The 17,147-nt window shown below is 31.4% G+C and overlaps 3 protein-coding genes across 5 annotated transcripts; 2 read left to right on the plus strand and 1 right to left on the minus strand.

Annotated features, from left to right (window-relative positions):
- The first annotated feature begins 810 nt into the window (after positions 1-810).
- On the plus strand, positions 811-4,300 carry LOC123898234 (protein ALP1-like). Of its 2 annotated transcripts, none has more exons than XM_045949136.1 (3): positions 811-906; positions 1,295-1,472; positions 3,149-4,300. In XM_045949136.1, exons 2-3 carry the CDS (start codon positions 1,340-1,342, stop codon positions 4,177-4,179), a joined length of 1,164 nt encoding a protein of 387 aa, XP_045805092.1. In that variant the 5' UTR covers positions 811-906; positions 1,295-1,339; the 3' UTR covers positions 4,180-4,300. The 2 variants fall into 2 exon arrangements, with proteins under 2 accessions (XP_045805092.1, XP_045805093.1); XM_045949137.1 differs by lacking the exon at positions 811-906 and adding an exon at positions 984-1,130.
- A 2,943-nt stretch (positions 4,301-7,243) lies between these two features.
- LOC123899577 (protein ALP1-like) lies at positions 7,244-10,438 on the plus strand. The gene is made up of 2 exons (XM_045950743.1): positions 7,244-7,408; positions 9,408-10,438. Exons 1-2 carry the CDS (start codon positions 7,285-7,287, stop codon positions 10,436-10,438), a joined length of 1,155 nt encoding a protein of 384 aa, XP_045806699.1. The 5' UTR covers positions 7,244-7,284.
- Positions 10,439-11,843: 1,405 nt separating this feature from the next.
- On the minus strand, positions 11,844-15,894 carry LOC123897749 (methyl-CpG-binding domain-containing protein 7-like). 2 transcript variants are annotated; one of them, XM_045948495.1, is made up of 6 exons: positions 15,661-15,894; positions 14,188-14,307; positions 13,093-13,188; positions 12,511-12,630; positions 12,190-12,434; positions 11,844-12,095 (listed from the first exon to the last, which is right to left on the minus strand). In XM_045948495.1, exons 1-5 carry the CDS (start codon positions 15,844-15,846, stop codon positions 12,210-12,212), a joined length of 747 nt encoding a protein of 248 aa, XP_045804451.1. In that variant the 5' UTR covers positions 15,847-15,894; the 3' UTR covers positions 11,844-12,095; positions 12,190-12,209. The 2 variants fall into 2 exon arrangements, with proteins under 2 accessions (XP_045804451.1, XP_045804452.1); XM_045948496.1 differs by having other exon boundaries at positions 12,190-12,410; positions 15,661-15,886.
- Between the last annotated feature and the right edge of the window lie 1,253 nt (positions 15,895-17,147).

Consider the following 17,147-nt stretch of genomic DNA (forward strand, 5'->3'; position numbering starts at 1 on the left):
TTTGGGGATGAGGATGAGATTTGATCCCCGCCCCGCGGAGACTATGTCGCGCACAATTTTTTCCCGCGGGGATGAGGATGAAAATGATAGAAATTTGATAGTTTTAAATGGTGGGGAATTGTGTGGGGATCCGCGAGGATGGGGATGGAGGAAGAATACTATCTGATGAGGGGAATGAGGACGGGGATGAGGATCATTTGGGGAATTGTGTGGTAAAGTATTATCTGCTCACTCCCCGTCTCGTTAACATTGATCCTTAGACAGAATCCTCTTTATTTTTCAAAAGAAATGAAGAGTTCAATTTTAAAAGAGATCGACAAAAAAGGTAATGAGAATCACTTAATGATAGTGAGATCCACTACCTATTTTTTGTGTATATCTCTCTTCAAATAAAACTTTCAATTTCTTTTAAGAAATGGAGAAAATCATAACTCCCTTCCGACATTGTTTAAGAAATCAAAAGAACTAATTTTTGCACAACTAATGATTTTGACAAATGTTTGACTTGTATTTTAAAGACAAAATTTTCTTCTATGGATTTCTTAACCAATGGCCTTAGGGCACTCATGGTATACCCTTTGTTTTATAAAAAAATTATAGTGAGAATATGATATTCAAAGACTACTTACAAATGTATTGACATTTATCTCTTCGAATAATAACATATGAACGGTGAATAAGTGAAGTGTTCGAGATTCGAACCTGATTCCTGCATATAATGCAATGTCCCTGATATTTCAATTTTTTTATATAAATAAATATAAATTTACTTATGATAACCAAACCACTATTAGTCATCAATAAATAAAATTCTGTTTCTGTGGGAGAAAGCTCGAAGTGAATCAACAACTATCAAAGCAGAAGAAAAGTCTCTAAGCTACGCATCTCTCTCTATTGACATATATGGTATCATACTCTTTCTCCTCTCCACACATACCCATATATATGATATCTATGTTCTTGTACACATTGTCCTAAACATATGTTAATGCTGTTGTTCTTATTATTGTTGCTTGAATTTTCCATCATTTATTAATACCTTAACCTTGTTCTATCTTCCATTTTTCTCCTTTCTTGCATGCTTCAAACAAATAACTAACCATTGTTGTTATTGTTATACCATCAAACATGTAACTTCCCATCATTCTCTCAATGTTTGTGTTGTTGACTAACAAGTGTTGTGTTTGTGTTGTGTTATTACTATTTTATATGTATATCATATGATGATATTGATATTGATGAATCTTGTTTTGGTTTTGTTTTTGTCTTTGATCCTTTGAATTCTTTCTTGCAGACTTTGTTGCCCCCTCAAAATTCTTGATTCAATTGACTTGTTGTGATGGGTCCTGTGAGAGGAATCAGAAAGAGAAGAAAGACAGAGAAGAGTCTTGACAACAATGGTTCTGGTTCTGGGTCATCTGAGAAAGAGGGTGTTGTAGATTGGTGGGATGAATTGTCAAAGAAGATCAATGGTATATTTTCATCATCACTGTATATTCAATTTATCTAATTGCTTAACTTTTCATGTTTCATATTGTTTTTGCTGATGATGAATGATGAATGTGTTGGTTTTCAATTTATATCTCTAATTTATAAATTCTTTGTTTTGTTCATTTTGTCATTGAAATTGTATATAAACTGTATCACACAAATGTATTTTGATATATGAGATAAAGATCCCTAATTTGAGTTTCAAGTTGGTTGTCTTTTCGATCGTGTTATCTTACGAATCGTGGAATATTTAATCAAATGTATAATTCCGCGCATTATGATTAACCTTGAACAAGTTTGTGTATCACATAGTACATTTATTTTATTATAGGCAAATGTTAATAGTCAGAATTTGAACCCTGAACCTTATTCCGTAACTCCTTCGGTGTCATGAATTAACCAATTGAGTGTTATGCCTTGGAGACCATATAGTACATTGTTATGATCTGTGTGTGTTTTTTCTGCTTTATATGAGGAGTAAAATTAGGTTTACATTTCCCTTTACCATGACCCGAATTGGAAGAATGTTCATCCCTAGATTAGTTGCTTCAGAACTTTTATTATTATCTTTCGCTATATTTCTCTCCAACACTTCATTAAAGGAAAAACGAAAAGGTTTTTATTGATATTAAATAGTAGATAATTTATGCATTTCTGAATTGCAGTTCTACTTTCCGATCATTAGAGTTGTTGCTTATAGAGAAGAAGGCTAAATTTTTGTTATCTGACGGCATTTTTGTCTACAGATTTTATGAGTTAGCTAATATAAATTAATTGAATTGATATAATACTTAAGTTTTTATCTCAAATAATTTTATCCTGCACATTAAGTTCTGCTATGTGCTTAATTTAATCCCAAGTATAACAGCCAGATGGTTGCAATTCACATACATTTAGCAGGAGGCATAACCGAACAGATTTTAGCTTCTTGAGAAAATATGTTTCTTGAAAACTTGTTATTAAGTCCAATGAGAAAAGTGCAGTCTATTTTAGTTAAACTTAAGTGATTTTAGCAACTTATAAAATATGCTCCTAGATCAATTCTTGTGTGAGCACAGTATATAGGGCTTCGTATATAATTGCTTATAGATTTTACTTGACTGTGCTATGTTTATGCATTTTTCTTTAAGTACTCTTAGATAAACTACATATGTTCATCGTCTGAATAGTTTTAAAATGGTTCTTCCTTGTGACATATGATCATCATGGTGGCTTTTTTTCAGTAGAATTACTTTATATTTAGTTCAATTGCTGTGACTCGAGTTAGTCATAACCAGTATTCAATTTTCAAAGCTTATGATTTATTCTAATTAGTGTTAAAGTGAGAGTTTAGATGCAATAGTAATGCCACTTTATGCAGGTTGATTATATTAAGCTATTGTTTAACTCGAACTCACATAACTCGCAAACTTTCGTGTTTTTTGGTTGTCGTGATGAACATTACTGATGTCAATTTGGTACAGTGTTCTAGGATCATATAAGGTTTCTCACAGCCACACTATAAGATCGTTGTAATGTATTGCTGCAACTCAGACATATAACTATCTTAAACTATGCTGATAACTTAGTTGAATGCTTGTTTTTCTTTTACTGTATTTTCTTCAGATTTGTATGCAATTTGTTTCAATGAATCCTTAATACTTGTGTTGACTGGCAGGTCTTCAGAAGTCACCACTAAAGATCTCCCAAAAGACGTTTGAGTACATATGTTCACTTGTCAAGGATGATATAACAACAAAATCTGCGCATTTCTCGTTTTCAAGTGGAAAGCCAATGTCTTTATTTGACCAAGTGGCGGTGGCACTAAGAAGGTTAGGATCTGGCGACTCGCTTGTCACAATTGCTGAGTCATTTGGGCTAAGTCACTCAACCGTTTCGCAAGTCACATGGCGATTTGTCGAATCCATGGAAGAGAGAGGGCTTCATCACCTGCAATGGCCTTCAACACAAGAGGAAATGAATGCAATCAAGTCAAAATTTGAGAAAATACACGGCTTCCCGAATTGCTGCGGCGCCGTTGATGCTACTCACATTACAATGTGTCTACCTGGAACCGAATATTCAAGTAATGTGTGGCTTGATTATAAAAACAATCATAGCATGGTTTTGCAAGCAATAGTTGATCCTGACATGAAATTCCGCGACATAGTCACTGGTTGGCCCGGTAAAATGGAGGACTGGTCGATATTTTCGTGCTCAAATTTCAACAAACTTTGCAATAAAGGAGAAAGACTAGATGGAAAGGTATTGAAATTCTCTGAAGAATCAGAAATAAGGGAATATATAATCGGTGATTCAGGTTATCCTCTACTACCTTACCTTATTGTTCCCTATGAAGAGAAAGAACTCTTAAAGTCAGAGGCGAAAACTCAGTTTAACAAGCTGCATTTAGAAACAAGGATAGTGGCACAAAGAGCATTGACAAGGCTTAAGGAAACGTGGAGAATCATTCGCGGAAATATGTGGCGGCCGGACAAACATCGGTTACCGAGGATTATTCTTGTTTGTTGCTTACTTCACAACATTGTTATTGATATGCAGGATGAAGTGAAGGATGAGTTACTATGTTTGTATCATCATAATCATGACTCAGGATACAATCAACTTGTTTGTGAAGATGCTGATGAGAAGGGTGTGGCACTAAGAGAAAGCTTGTTGAGCTACTTGAATGGAAGGTTGCATTCATGATTTGTTTTGTTCACTATTACTAGATATTATTGGTATAGCTTAAAAAAATTAAGTGGAATGGAATCATGAAAGATTTTAAGAAAACATATACTATAGATTTGAATATACCATTGGTCTATGCAAATATATAATTTTTTTATTTTTGTTTCTGTTAAGTATTTTTTGTTTGGATTTTATCCCTATAATATCGGAAGCCATCATTTATTGTCTCATTTATTGTCTCTGACATTAACTGATAAGAAGTCTCACATCAGTTACGAGATGACCTGAATGTGTATTTATAAGTGAGGGCAATTCTCACCTTACAAGCCGATTTTGTAGGGTTGAGTTAGGCTCAATTCTCGATTCTAAGTTGGTATCAGAGCCTCTCCACGATCCGTTGGACTACACCTTATGGTTTGTGGAATGTGGAATAGAATTTATGGGTTTAGGTATTACTCCCTCCGTCCCTAATTATAAGCACCCTTTCAAAGATAAAATTTGTCCCTAAATATAAGCTCATTTTCAATTCCCTAGACACATTTATTATTACTTTTTCAAACATAACCCTATTTTACATTGAAATCCGAAAAGTCAACTACAAATACATCTTTTCGCCAAGATAATTTAGTAATTGTAATACTCCCTCCGTCCCAAAAAGAATGACCTAGTTGACCGAAACACGCATGCCAATGCATAACTTTGGCGACTAATATCTTTAATTGTATAATAGTAAAAATTATAAAAAATTGATATTTTGAAAATACTCATCGAGACGAATCTAACAACATCTTATATGTTAATATTTATTTTTATTTATTAGTAGAAAAATATGGTCAAAACAATATATATGAATAGTGCATATATTCAAAATGGGTCATTCTTTTTGGGACGGAGGGAGTACCCAAAAAGTACACATTTATTACACTACCAATTTTTCTTAATATGCGTAAAAAACCCCAATAGGGGCTTATATTAAGGGACGGAGGGAGGGAGTACTTACAAGGGAAGAAGAAACAAAATCCCAATTTTTTGTTCAAAATCATAACCCCATAGTTGGAGGCTACTACTAAAAAAGTTATCATATATTTATAAGTTAAATATGTCTTTTGTTTTATAAATATAACAAGTTTTTGGTTTTTAATCTAAACAAATATTTTCTTCAAACTATTGTTTCCATATTTTTTTTGTTACCAATTTTAATCATCGTTTATAATACATGTTTTGAATTGCAATTTGCTCCCTTAAAAGTTAAATATGTATTACACTTTGATCCATATTAACATGAAAATATTTTTGTGATAATAATTAATTTCAAGCCACCGTTTCATGTTAAAAAAAACTTTAAGCCACCATTTATATATGAAATCAATTTTCTTTTCTTCATAATATCAAATGTCCACGATAATCAACTTTGAAATTCTATTATTAATTTTAACATTTTAGAATATAAAATTTAATTTTAAACTTTGTCAAAAAAAAATTAAATAGCTTCTTTTTATAAACTTTAGCAATTTATCAAAAATATATATTAAGAAAATAGGTTTTAAAAATATATTATAAAAAAATTGATTTAAAAAATATTAATGATATTATGAATAAAAAATAGAGATAAATAAAGTACGCACTAGAATTTTTATTATATTAAAACGAATTATAGTGTTCATCTGGGGATATATGGTAGCTTATCAAAGAAGAATGGATTGTCGTTAAAAAAAAAATGGAGAAGAGAGTAGGTTTATTTAACGTATAATAATAGGAGAAAGAGAAGATGATGGAGTAACGTAATTCAATTATATTTTTTAATATATTTCCTTTTTTTTAAAAAAATAATAATTGGGAAATGTGTAAATTTTTATTAATATAACTGTTTTTTCTACTATATTTCACATATGAGAGAAAAAAAATTGTAAATCTACTACTAATATATTAAAATCGATTACCACCAAAGTTACTAATTTATCCTTATTATTTTTAACTTTGCAAGTTTTATATCCTTCATTGTAATTTTACTAAAAAAATTATAGAAAGAATATAAATACAAAAATAAAATAAAATGAACCTATGCATAAAAATATGAACAAAACAAAAAACAATAAAAAGTTAATAGAAAGTTTAGTCTGTAAAAAAAGTTATAGAAAGAGTAAAATGAATATTAATAGGCACAAAAATAGGAGCATCTATTACTAAGCTACTAACTATTAAAAGTAATTAGTATAAGATTTTCTCTATAAAAAAAAGTAATCATAAAATTTTAACATAATATCAAATAAATTATTCTATAAAAAAATAAAAAATCGAATAATTAAAATAAGATTAATTATAATTTATTTAAAAATATACACGGAACAATAGTTTTATACTAAAACAAATTTATTGGTTTAATTATTAAAAAAATAAATTTATTGATTTAATAAGTTTTATAAAAAAGAAAATAATATTTTAATTATTTTATTCTAAATAAATTTTTTAACTTAATATAGTTACAAACTTAAATATCGATAAAAGTTAATGGACTCGTGTGAATGTACGGGTCTCACGAGTCTCATTCGCACAGGTATCACCAGTCTCTAAACTAGTTTTCACATTTTCACATAAAAAAAAAATTACAGAAATATGAAGGGAAGTGTAATTTACTCATTCATTCATCAAAAAAAAACTTCTGTGGGAAAGCTCGAAGTGAATTCAGAGGCACAAAAGAAGTCTCTAAGCTACGCACAAAAGAGGTATCATATCATGTATTATACTCTTTCATCACTTCACATGTAGTATTAATTAATGTTATTGTTATTGTTATTTGATTTTTTCATCAGTTACCTTATAGCTTAACCGTGTTCTTTCTTCCTTTTTTCACTATAAAAGTTTTCGACTTTTTTGCATGCTTTAAACACATAACTATCCATTCTTCTTATTGTGTTATTACATCAAACATGTAATGTAACTTCTTTCTCATCATAATGCAAGTTAATTATGTGTTATTATTATATATATATGTGTATATATTATGATTATGATTATGATAGTGATGAATCTTGTTTTGGTTTTATTTTTGTGTTTGACCCTTTGAATTATATCTTGCAGAATTTGTTGCCCTTATTAAAATCTTGATTCAATTAACTTGTTGTGATGGGTCCTTTGAAAGTAACCAAAAAGAGAAGAAAGACAGAGATGAATCATGATGACATTACCGGGTCATCTGAGAAAGAGGGTGTTGTAGATTGGTGGGATGAATTGTCAAAAAAGATCAATGGTATATTTTCATCATCACTGTATATTCAATTTATCTAATTGCTTAACTTTTTTTATGTCTCATATTGCTTTTGATTGTGAATTATGGTTTGGTATGATCAATGTATTGGTTTTCAATTCTCATCTCTATTTTACAAATTTGTAGTTTTGTTTATTTTGATATGTAAGATACGGATCCCAAATTTATTTGACTTTTAATTTGATTATCATTATGATCGCGCTATCTTACCAATCGTGGAATGTTGTAATCAAATATATAATTGCATTATGATTAACCTTAAAAAGGTTTGTTTATCACATAGTACAAATTTTAGTTGTCAGAATTTGAACCTTGAACCTCATTCTGAAACCACGTCATGTTAGTAGTCAGAATTTGAACCTTAAACCTCATTCTGAAACCGCGTCATTTGTGTATGGCATAGTACATTATTCTTTTTTATATGTAGTCATAATTTGAACCTTGAACCGCGTTCTAAAACCACGTCAGGTGTACACATAGTACATTGTTGATGATGTATGCTAAATTTCAATGGAGATTGATGCTTTGTTCTTGGTTATGATTTGTCTGTCTTTTCTGCTTTATGTGAGGTGTAGTATGGTTTAAACTTTAAATTTCTAGAGTATCCAAATGTTTTCATACTAAATAACATTAATTTCATGTTTTGAAATAAAGAAAAGAATACATATGTATAACACACATCAGATATGTGTATAGTCCCTTTGTCGTATGCCCATCGTGGCACACCTCCGCTCTGCCGCTAACGCGAGCTACTGACTACCTAGATCCCTATATGCAAGATTGTTGATCCCTAGATCAGGTGCTTCAGAACTTATTATTATCTTTTGTTATAATTCTCTCCAAGATTTCATCAATGCAAAAACACGGTTACTTTTGATGTTAAGTAGTAGATAATTTTACGCGTTACTTAATTGCGGTTCAGCTTTCCAATCATGTTCTTACGTATAGAGAAGAAGGAAACTAACTTCGTTATCCGACAGCATTTTCTTTTACATATTTTGTAGGCTAGTTAATCTAAATTAATCGAATTGATATAGTACTTCAGTTTGTTGGCTCAAAGCATTTTAGTCTACACATTATGTTCGGCTCAAGTGGTTAATTTACACCTAAGTATAACTGAGTTTGATAACAAATCATGGTTATATAACTTTGTTGATAATTGGACAATAGTATCAACAACTTACTTGAAATAAAATTTTCAGTCAGCTAAGCAATGCAGCTTCTGCTTTCTGTTATTTACTGATTCGCGTAGTGCTAAATAATACATTATTACATAAGTTAATGATAATGAACCAGTTCTTGAGTTTTTGGTTCATTCTGCTGCTTGATTTAGTCACAACCAGTATTCAACTTTCAAACCTTATGATTTATTCTAATTAGTGTTAATTTAATTTTAGATGAATTGATAACTCATATTTTGGTAAGTTTTGATTGCCTGCTTAAGTACTAATTGCAAAATTAATTTCAAAGAACTTCAAGAAACTTACCGGTTAGCAAGTAATTTGTTTTTCTTTCTGAACTGAGTGTGCTAAAAGGTTTAACAACTTACATTTTGAAATAGAATCAGCCTCCATACATGATATTTCTATAGGTTATAGAAAACATAGTGTACTAATATATAGGTTATATAGGAAACAAAACATGAATTTTAAGTAAAATCTTTGGGAGAAAAGTCAAACAAAAATACAAGCTTATACTACCATTTTATGCAGGTTGATTATATTATGCTAATGTTTAACTCAAACTCACCTAACTCGCAAATTGTGGTGTTTTTCAGTTGTGTGATCATTAGTGATGTTAGTATGGCAGTGTTTGAGGATCATGTTATTACTAGGAACATGACTTGCAACTCAAGCATGTGTTATAGTCTTAATCTATGATAATAAATTTAGTTGTATGCTTGTTTTTCTTTTACTGTATTTCCTCCAGATTCATGTATAAATTGTTTCCGCGAATTCTTAGAACTCGTATTGATTGGCAGGTCTACAGAAGTCACCACCAAAGATCTACCGAAAGACGTTTGAGTACATATGTTCACTTGTCAAGGATGATATTGCAACAAAATCCGCGCATTTCTCGTTTTCAAATGGAAAGCCAGTGGGTTTAATTGATCAAGTGGCTGTGGCATTAAGAAGGTTAGGATCCGGCGACTCGTTTGTCGTAATTGGTGAATCATTTGGGCTAAGCCACTCAACCGTATCGCAAATCACATGGCGATTCGTTGAATCCATGGAAGAGAGAGCCCTTCATCACCTTCAATGGCCTTCAACACAAGAGGAAATGAATACAATCAAGTCAAAATTTGAGAAAATACAAGGCTTCCCTAATTGCTGCGGCGCCATTGATGTTACTCACATCACACTGAATTTACCTGGAACCGAACATTCGAGTGACGTGTGGCTTGATCATAAAAAAAATCATAGCATGGTTTTGCAAGCAATAGTTGATCCTGACATGAAGTTCCGCGACATAGTCACTGGTTGGCCAGGTAAAATGGAGGACTCATTGATATTTTCGAGCTCAAATTTCAACAAACTGTGTAATAAAGGAGAGAGATTAAATGGAAAGGTATTGAAATTCTCTGAAGAATCAGAAATAAGGGAATATATTATTGGTGATTCAGCTTATCCTTTATTGCCTTACCTTATTGTTCCCTATGAAGAGAAAGAACTCTTAAAGTCCGAGGCGAAAACTCAGTTTAACAAGCTGCATTTGGAAACAAGGATGGTGGCACAAAGAGCATTGACAAGGCTTAAGGAAATGTGGAGAATCATTCGCGGAAATATGTGGCGACCGGACAAACATCGGTTGCCGAGGATTATTCTTGTTTGTTGCTTACTTCACAACATTGTTATTGATATGCAAGATGAAGTGAAGGATGAGTTACTATGTTTGTATCATCATAATCATGACTCAGGATACCAACAACTTGTTTGTGAAGATGCTGATGAGAAGGGAATGGCACTAAGAGAAAGTTTGTTGAGCTACTTGAATGGAAGGTTGCATTCATGATTTTTTTTTATGTTTTTGGTCTATTTTTACTATCATTGGTATAGCTCAAAAAGTTTATAATTGGAATGGATCATGTATGTGTACATTTTACTTGCTCTTCTTTGATTTCTAGACTGTAAAATTCTTTGGATGATTGGATAATGCATGTATACATTTTACCAAATTGTTATGGTTGGGGATTTGTTGCTGGTATAAAGATGTCCTTATTATTACCATTTACTAGCTACATCCTTTTTTATAAGCACTTTTTATGAAAATAAATAAAATTGACTGCTATAATTTAGTAATATATTTGATGTTTTCATTTTGCATATAAATACTTAATACCATACACTTTTGTATATGGATGTGTGTATCTTCTTACACCACTTGGTAGTATTCATAATTAACCGAGTAATATGGATGTGAAATGGAAGGATAACTCGGTTAATTGATTAACAAGTTATCTCTCCATTTCATATAAGCCTTCATTTTAACATTTTGAAAGAAAGAAAAATCATAATAAATTATCTATGAAATTATTTATTTTTTCTGACTCATAATAATTATAATTTTTTATTTCGCTGGAAAGTGAGTCTTCATCGAGTAATTTTATTAGCATCCCTCCCCGTAGATCCCATACGCTTTCCATTAGCTGTTCAGTACTACATCCATATTCCTGATTTTGTGTTAGCTTTCTAGTCTTCGATTCCGGTTAAGCTGCGAGGGTTTACCATTTGGGTATCCGGCTAAGTTGCCCTCCTTTATAGTTTAGACCTTTAGGCCCTATTATAAAACTAACATTGAGTCCGCTTCAAGATAGCTAATTATTTTTTATTTTTTTTAAGAAATTTATATTGTCAACTTTTCCAACATCATACGTTTGTATGATATTTTAGATTTTAGATATCAATTGAAATATCCTATTTTTTTATTCTGACTTTTCACTCAAATAAATTGTATGTATATAGCACTTAAGTAATTATACTAATACCAAATAGTTATAAAAAAAATTGAAAATAATTAATAGTTCAATTGTTAATAAGGATAATTTCATATAATGGTATTTTCATTAATTATTTATTATTAGTGCTCTTTAATTTGAAAAATATGATCTTCACAAAAATATTGTGGTACAATTTATTCCTATTTGTGGAGATCTCCATAGAGATTACCTCATAATTATATGTCGACACACCATTTTATATTAGTCTTTAGGGTAATGTTTAAACATAATATTGTGGTTTTGTCAGTTTTGGTACCTAAATCACATTTCATGCAACTTATAACTTGTATGGAAATGATTTAACTACATTTATTTCTTTGATTATAGAAATAGCTTACCCACACATCCTGTGTTTTGGACATTGAGCATGACAGACAGCATGAAATATATTAATGTCATATTGACACCAAAACCACAATAAAAAAAACACTGGATAGTTTATTTAATTTATCTGTACAAAAGTTTTTTCAACAAAGCTAAATGAGCACTGGCTAGTCTTAAGGTTCTTGAAGGTGCAACCCAAAAATAAAATACTAATCCTAGAACCAGTGTGACACAAAATACATTATTGTAACCAGCGAAATAGAATGATCTCTGCATATATGCTACAATCTAAGCTACATGGTAACAGCCCTTAGTCACCAATATGTCATCTCATCTCCATCGTGAATCCTGCAGAGTTGAATGAAATCAAGTAACAAGTGATATCAATGCTTCTGAAGGCGTCAAATTACACGAAAACAGATTTAACTTGGTTCAAGCTTACCTTAGCTATTAAGTCCAGTGTCAATTAGTAACTCCTTCATTGATGGATATTGAAAATGCTTTTGACCATTTCGACTTTTCAGATGTTGGTACAATAGAATCATCTAGGAAAGGGTTCCAGAAGCCGCCAGGACCGGACAAAACCCAGCTTACTTTTGTTGGTGGTGTGGTTAAGTTATGGAATGAATTTGTTCTGTTGTCTTCCCTCGTTTTGATTTTCTTCTGAGAATTAGTTTTTTTGGAATGCTTCAAAAGAAATACAATTAGTTACAATTAATGCAAGGTCAGTTATTGTAGTGAAGTCTATAGTTTCAAAACTCACCAAAGGTTGAATAGAAGGTTTTAGAATCGTTTGATCTTCGGCAACTGAAAAACTTTCTTCGACAGGGTTTTCGTAACTTTTCACACTAGGACGCTTTCTAGAGCCACATTTGAGAAGTAACTGAAAAGGCAGCACAAATTAGATAGTGGCAATCCATGCAAATAGGAATTTAAAGACTGACAGTGTAAAACGTTTTTACACAATCATCCAATCAGATCTTGCCGTATAGGTATTTGTTGAAATACTTTATGAATTGAGTTTAATTATTGTACACCGTCGGTGTAAAGATTCTTTACACATGCATCCAATGATGTGTTGCCACATCATTTAATGAATGTGACACATCATGTGTTTTTAAATACCATACATGATGTATTGGTATATTATTGGACGCATGTGTAACATAACTTTATACTGACAGTGCATATAAATTAAATTCTTATGAATTAATATAACAGTAACATCATTATGAAATCTAATTGGATGACTGAGTAAAAAACATTACACTGTCAAGTACATAGCCTTTAAACTCCATTATTAATTTGTCAAATTGAAAGTGATTTGTTTACTTGGTTTAGGCACCTTGGGGGTAGCTTTACGGGCATTTTCTTCAGTTAAACCTCCCTCAAAATCACTTGCAGGACGACGAAATTTTCGATTCCCAGACTTGATAAAAATCTGCAAAAAAATATAGCACAAATGAAGTCATTGAAAGAACTTCAAGTCACATGCGAACGGGGAGGCCAGAAGCTTTGGATCAAGAGCATTAAATGTTTACATAAAATTGCCAAAAGAAATTATACAGAATTAAAAAAAAATAAAAAAAATAAAAAAATAAAAAAAGTCCAATAGAAAACAAAAGAAGACGATTAAATTCTGTATGTAACAAGAATTATAAACCAAAGCATTTTACTGCCATAAAAAAGTAAGACATTTTTCAAAAACTAGTGAGAGAATAGTTTATCCACTATTTCATGCCAAAGTTTACCTAATTAAATCAAAGACGAGTAAATTAAAAATACAGTATAATCTATTTATTTTATTAAAAACTTCCCATTTGTCTGCCAGTCTTATAAGACCTTACATTTAATCATAACCCAAATTCAAAAAAATAAAATGCAGAGACATACAATTCAGATATTAAGATGTGAGAGCCTCTACTATTAAAGAGATGAAAGAGTGGTTCATCCACGCTAGGATGGAGTGAGAAAACCAGACTCTAATACCGCAGAAAATAGAGAACTCACTTCTAAAGCCTAGCCGATAAGAAAGATAGCTTATAGCACAAATGGGAGTCCCATTTTTCATTTCTAGTATAACTATGACTCAAAATAACAGACTCATGGATAAAAAAATTGTATTGCCTTTTATTATTTACTTTTGCAGTGAATCTTTCATTATTTCATATAAAGGAGTTAATGTAATATCCATCATATACATTAAAGCAAATACAGCACCATAACCTGATCTTGCAGCAAAACAATCTGTATTTGGCTTATTGTCAAGAAACAGATGAATAATTAAGAAAAAAAAATTGATGTTTCCTACAATCTTATAAACCAAATTTATCCAATTTGGTTTTACAAAATGCTAGGTTTGAATCTAGACGTATTTCGTTATCTTTTCAAATTTAAGAGACATACTAGAAACTGATGTAAACATGAAATTAGAACTCACAGTATCGTTGTTTTCTGATATCATTCTCTTAGGAAGATAGTTTCTTGATTCATCACTTAGATATCTCTGAACAGATATCAAAGAACGGAACTTCTGTCCAGTGTGCGGCTCTATGTAATACTGAAAGAAAAAAATAAGATTTATGAAAAATCAAATAAAACCGATACAGGAGGGGAAGAATTTCCAAATGGTTAACAATACAATGACGAACCAACAAGTAATAACAGAGAAGTCAAGCCTAAATGTGCTAACCGTAGAAATGAAGCATATCAAGGGATTAAAACTAGCTTTCCCAACTTTTGTGTGTTAATTATATGGTTTAATGAAGTGCAACTTTTCCTAGTTCATATTGAATTATCTTATTTATGTTGATTTGTCAATTTTACAAATGAACCGTTAACCCTTGAATAGAAATGCCTATATTCATCATGTCTGAGAGATCAACATTAATAATGTTGAGAATGAAAAGAGTTATATAGGATGCCATTCTAAACGTGTATCAGAAATATCTCATCCAAACTTCGATTTTCTTCTTGACATATTCATACTCTCACATATTGTTCATATTTCCAAACATTTATGCATTGGAATTAAAGGATACGCACTGTCAGTGTAAATCCAATTAAAGGATACTATACATTGACATCCAATTAAAATTCATTACTTTGCCACATCACCCCACTTTTGTAAGGTTTTTTGTAACTGATTGTGTGACGTGGAAAAATGATGGTCTCCCATTGGATGACAGTGTAAAAACTATTTTACACTTATTTTACGGATCAAAATTTGCTACCTTTAAGGCGGGAAAGTCGACTTTGTTTCTATCTCTCTCATTTCATCTACAGTTTCTCTTTCATCTTTCTCTCTTATAAAATACACTAAAGTTACGCGAAGTTCCGGCACTCAAATTCACTGAATCCGGATCCCACAATTCATCTATTTTACACTGACATCCAATGACAATTCGTCTCGTATTGCCACATAAGCTCATTTTAAAAATCAAATTGGTTGATGGTGTAAAACTAGTTTACATTGACCGTGCATATCCATATTTCTCTAATAACTTGTATATTTAGGAGAGAAAAAAAGATTCTCCGACAGTGTAAAACAATTTTACAGAGTGTAAGTGTCAACCAATAACAACCGTGTATTCGCCAATTCACCTCACTTTCTTGATATGACATGGAAGATTAGATCATTCTTAATGGATGTCAGTGTAAAATTAATATGCCTATGTGCATCCATTAAACAATATTTAGAAACCCTAAGTGTTGAATTGAAAAGTAATTAATAGAAAGGGTTTTAAAACAAAATCAAACCTTAATTACCTAACAAACAGAAACTAAATAAATTTGCATAGGGTGCATGATATGTTATGGTATGAATGATACTATGAAGTGCAAAGATGAATGAATGAATGAATAATGAAATTAGTAAATTGGAAGAGAAAAGAAGGTAAATTAAATTAGTTACCCTGTCAACGCGGTTGGGGTCAGAGGAATGGCGTCGCAGTCGTTTCTCAACCAACCAACCATCGGGAAGAGTGATCGGAGGAGAACGGACGACAATCTGCAATTCATTATTATTATTATTAACCGTTGAATTGGTGCGATTGAGAGGAGGTTCATTTTCTGTCGTTACTAAGGCCATGCTCACCATGATGTTTTTGCTGTGACTTCGGACTCACTCACTCACGTCACAGTCGCCGCAGCAAGGCAAAAGTGTGTGTATTATTATATTATTTTATTGACTGAAATGCAGGTTTATCTCTCTTATTTTGAATAAGTCGAAATTTTATCTTTTTTATTTAACTAAAATGGTAATTAATCTCTCTGTAACTTTAAATTTAGTGGAGTTTGATTCTGTGGAAAGTTAACTCGATTACGATCATTTTGGTACCAGTTTGGTGAATTATTGATCAAAATTGAGGTATCAGTCTGAGCCTCAACTTCAAAGCTTCGCACATAACTCAATTTTTAGTATTTTATTATACAAATAAAAAATAACAAATAAAAAATTGACACCAAACAAAATGAGTTCATTATTTTTAGTGTTTTATTATACAATGAGTCAAGTGTTTCTTTTTTCTTTTTATTTTTTGACTAATGATGAGTTAAGTGTTTAGTGTTTAACCGTTTAATAATATAAGTCACTAAGTTTAGTTCAATAGTGAGGAATTTGGATATACGCTATGGGTTCTCGGTTCAATTCCCACCTTGTAAACCAAAACCGTTTAATAATATTTTTTATGTTTAATGATATATAAAAAAAATTGGTAATTCAATTGCCACCAGGCGCCACATCATTTAATATCAGACACATGGATATACACGTCATATTTTTTTCCGTTCAACAATTTTTTTTTACAAAGACTAATATATATTACAAACAGCCCAAATATGAGGACCCAAAAACTACTGTTTTTTTTTTTTTTTTGGTAGACAAAATACTGTTTTTAATCATTAATGTAAAAAAAAATTAATGAAAAATATAAAAGATTTTGGTGGCGTGTAGGGTGATAGATCTATTAAGTCCCTCACCACTAGTGAGGGGAAACATATTTCCTGCTGTTTGGTTTCCCACAGTTTTCACGCTGTTTTAAATTACAACCGTCCGATCTAAACTGTGTGATCAAGATTGATTTAAGTAATTTTATAACTGCGTTGATCTGAATCGTCCGATTAACAATCAACGGCCAGAATCAAAACTGCGTGAAAACTGCGTGAAAAATTACTGCAGCAAATCTGCATCATCCCTATTGAGGCACTAAAATATTGCTATGGGCCTATGACCCGTAAATATGAGGACCAATTTTATACCAATCAGTAAAGGACTTAGTTTGCTTTCTTAGGCATTTGACACTTTGTTCTTATTAGGATAGACATATCATATGCTCCTAACATACGAATATGCCACAATAAACAAGTGTCCCAAATGATTTACAAACAACTTTTTAGTCC

This window comes from Trifolium pratense, linkage group LG7 (assembly GCF_020283565.1).
Source record: "Trifolium pratense cultivar HEN17-A07 linkage group LG7, ARS_RC_1.1, whole genome shotgun sequence".
NCBI classification, from domain to species: domain Eukaryota; kingdom Viridiplantae; phylum Streptophyta; class Magnoliopsida; order Fabales; family Fabaceae; genus Trifolium; species Trifolium pratense.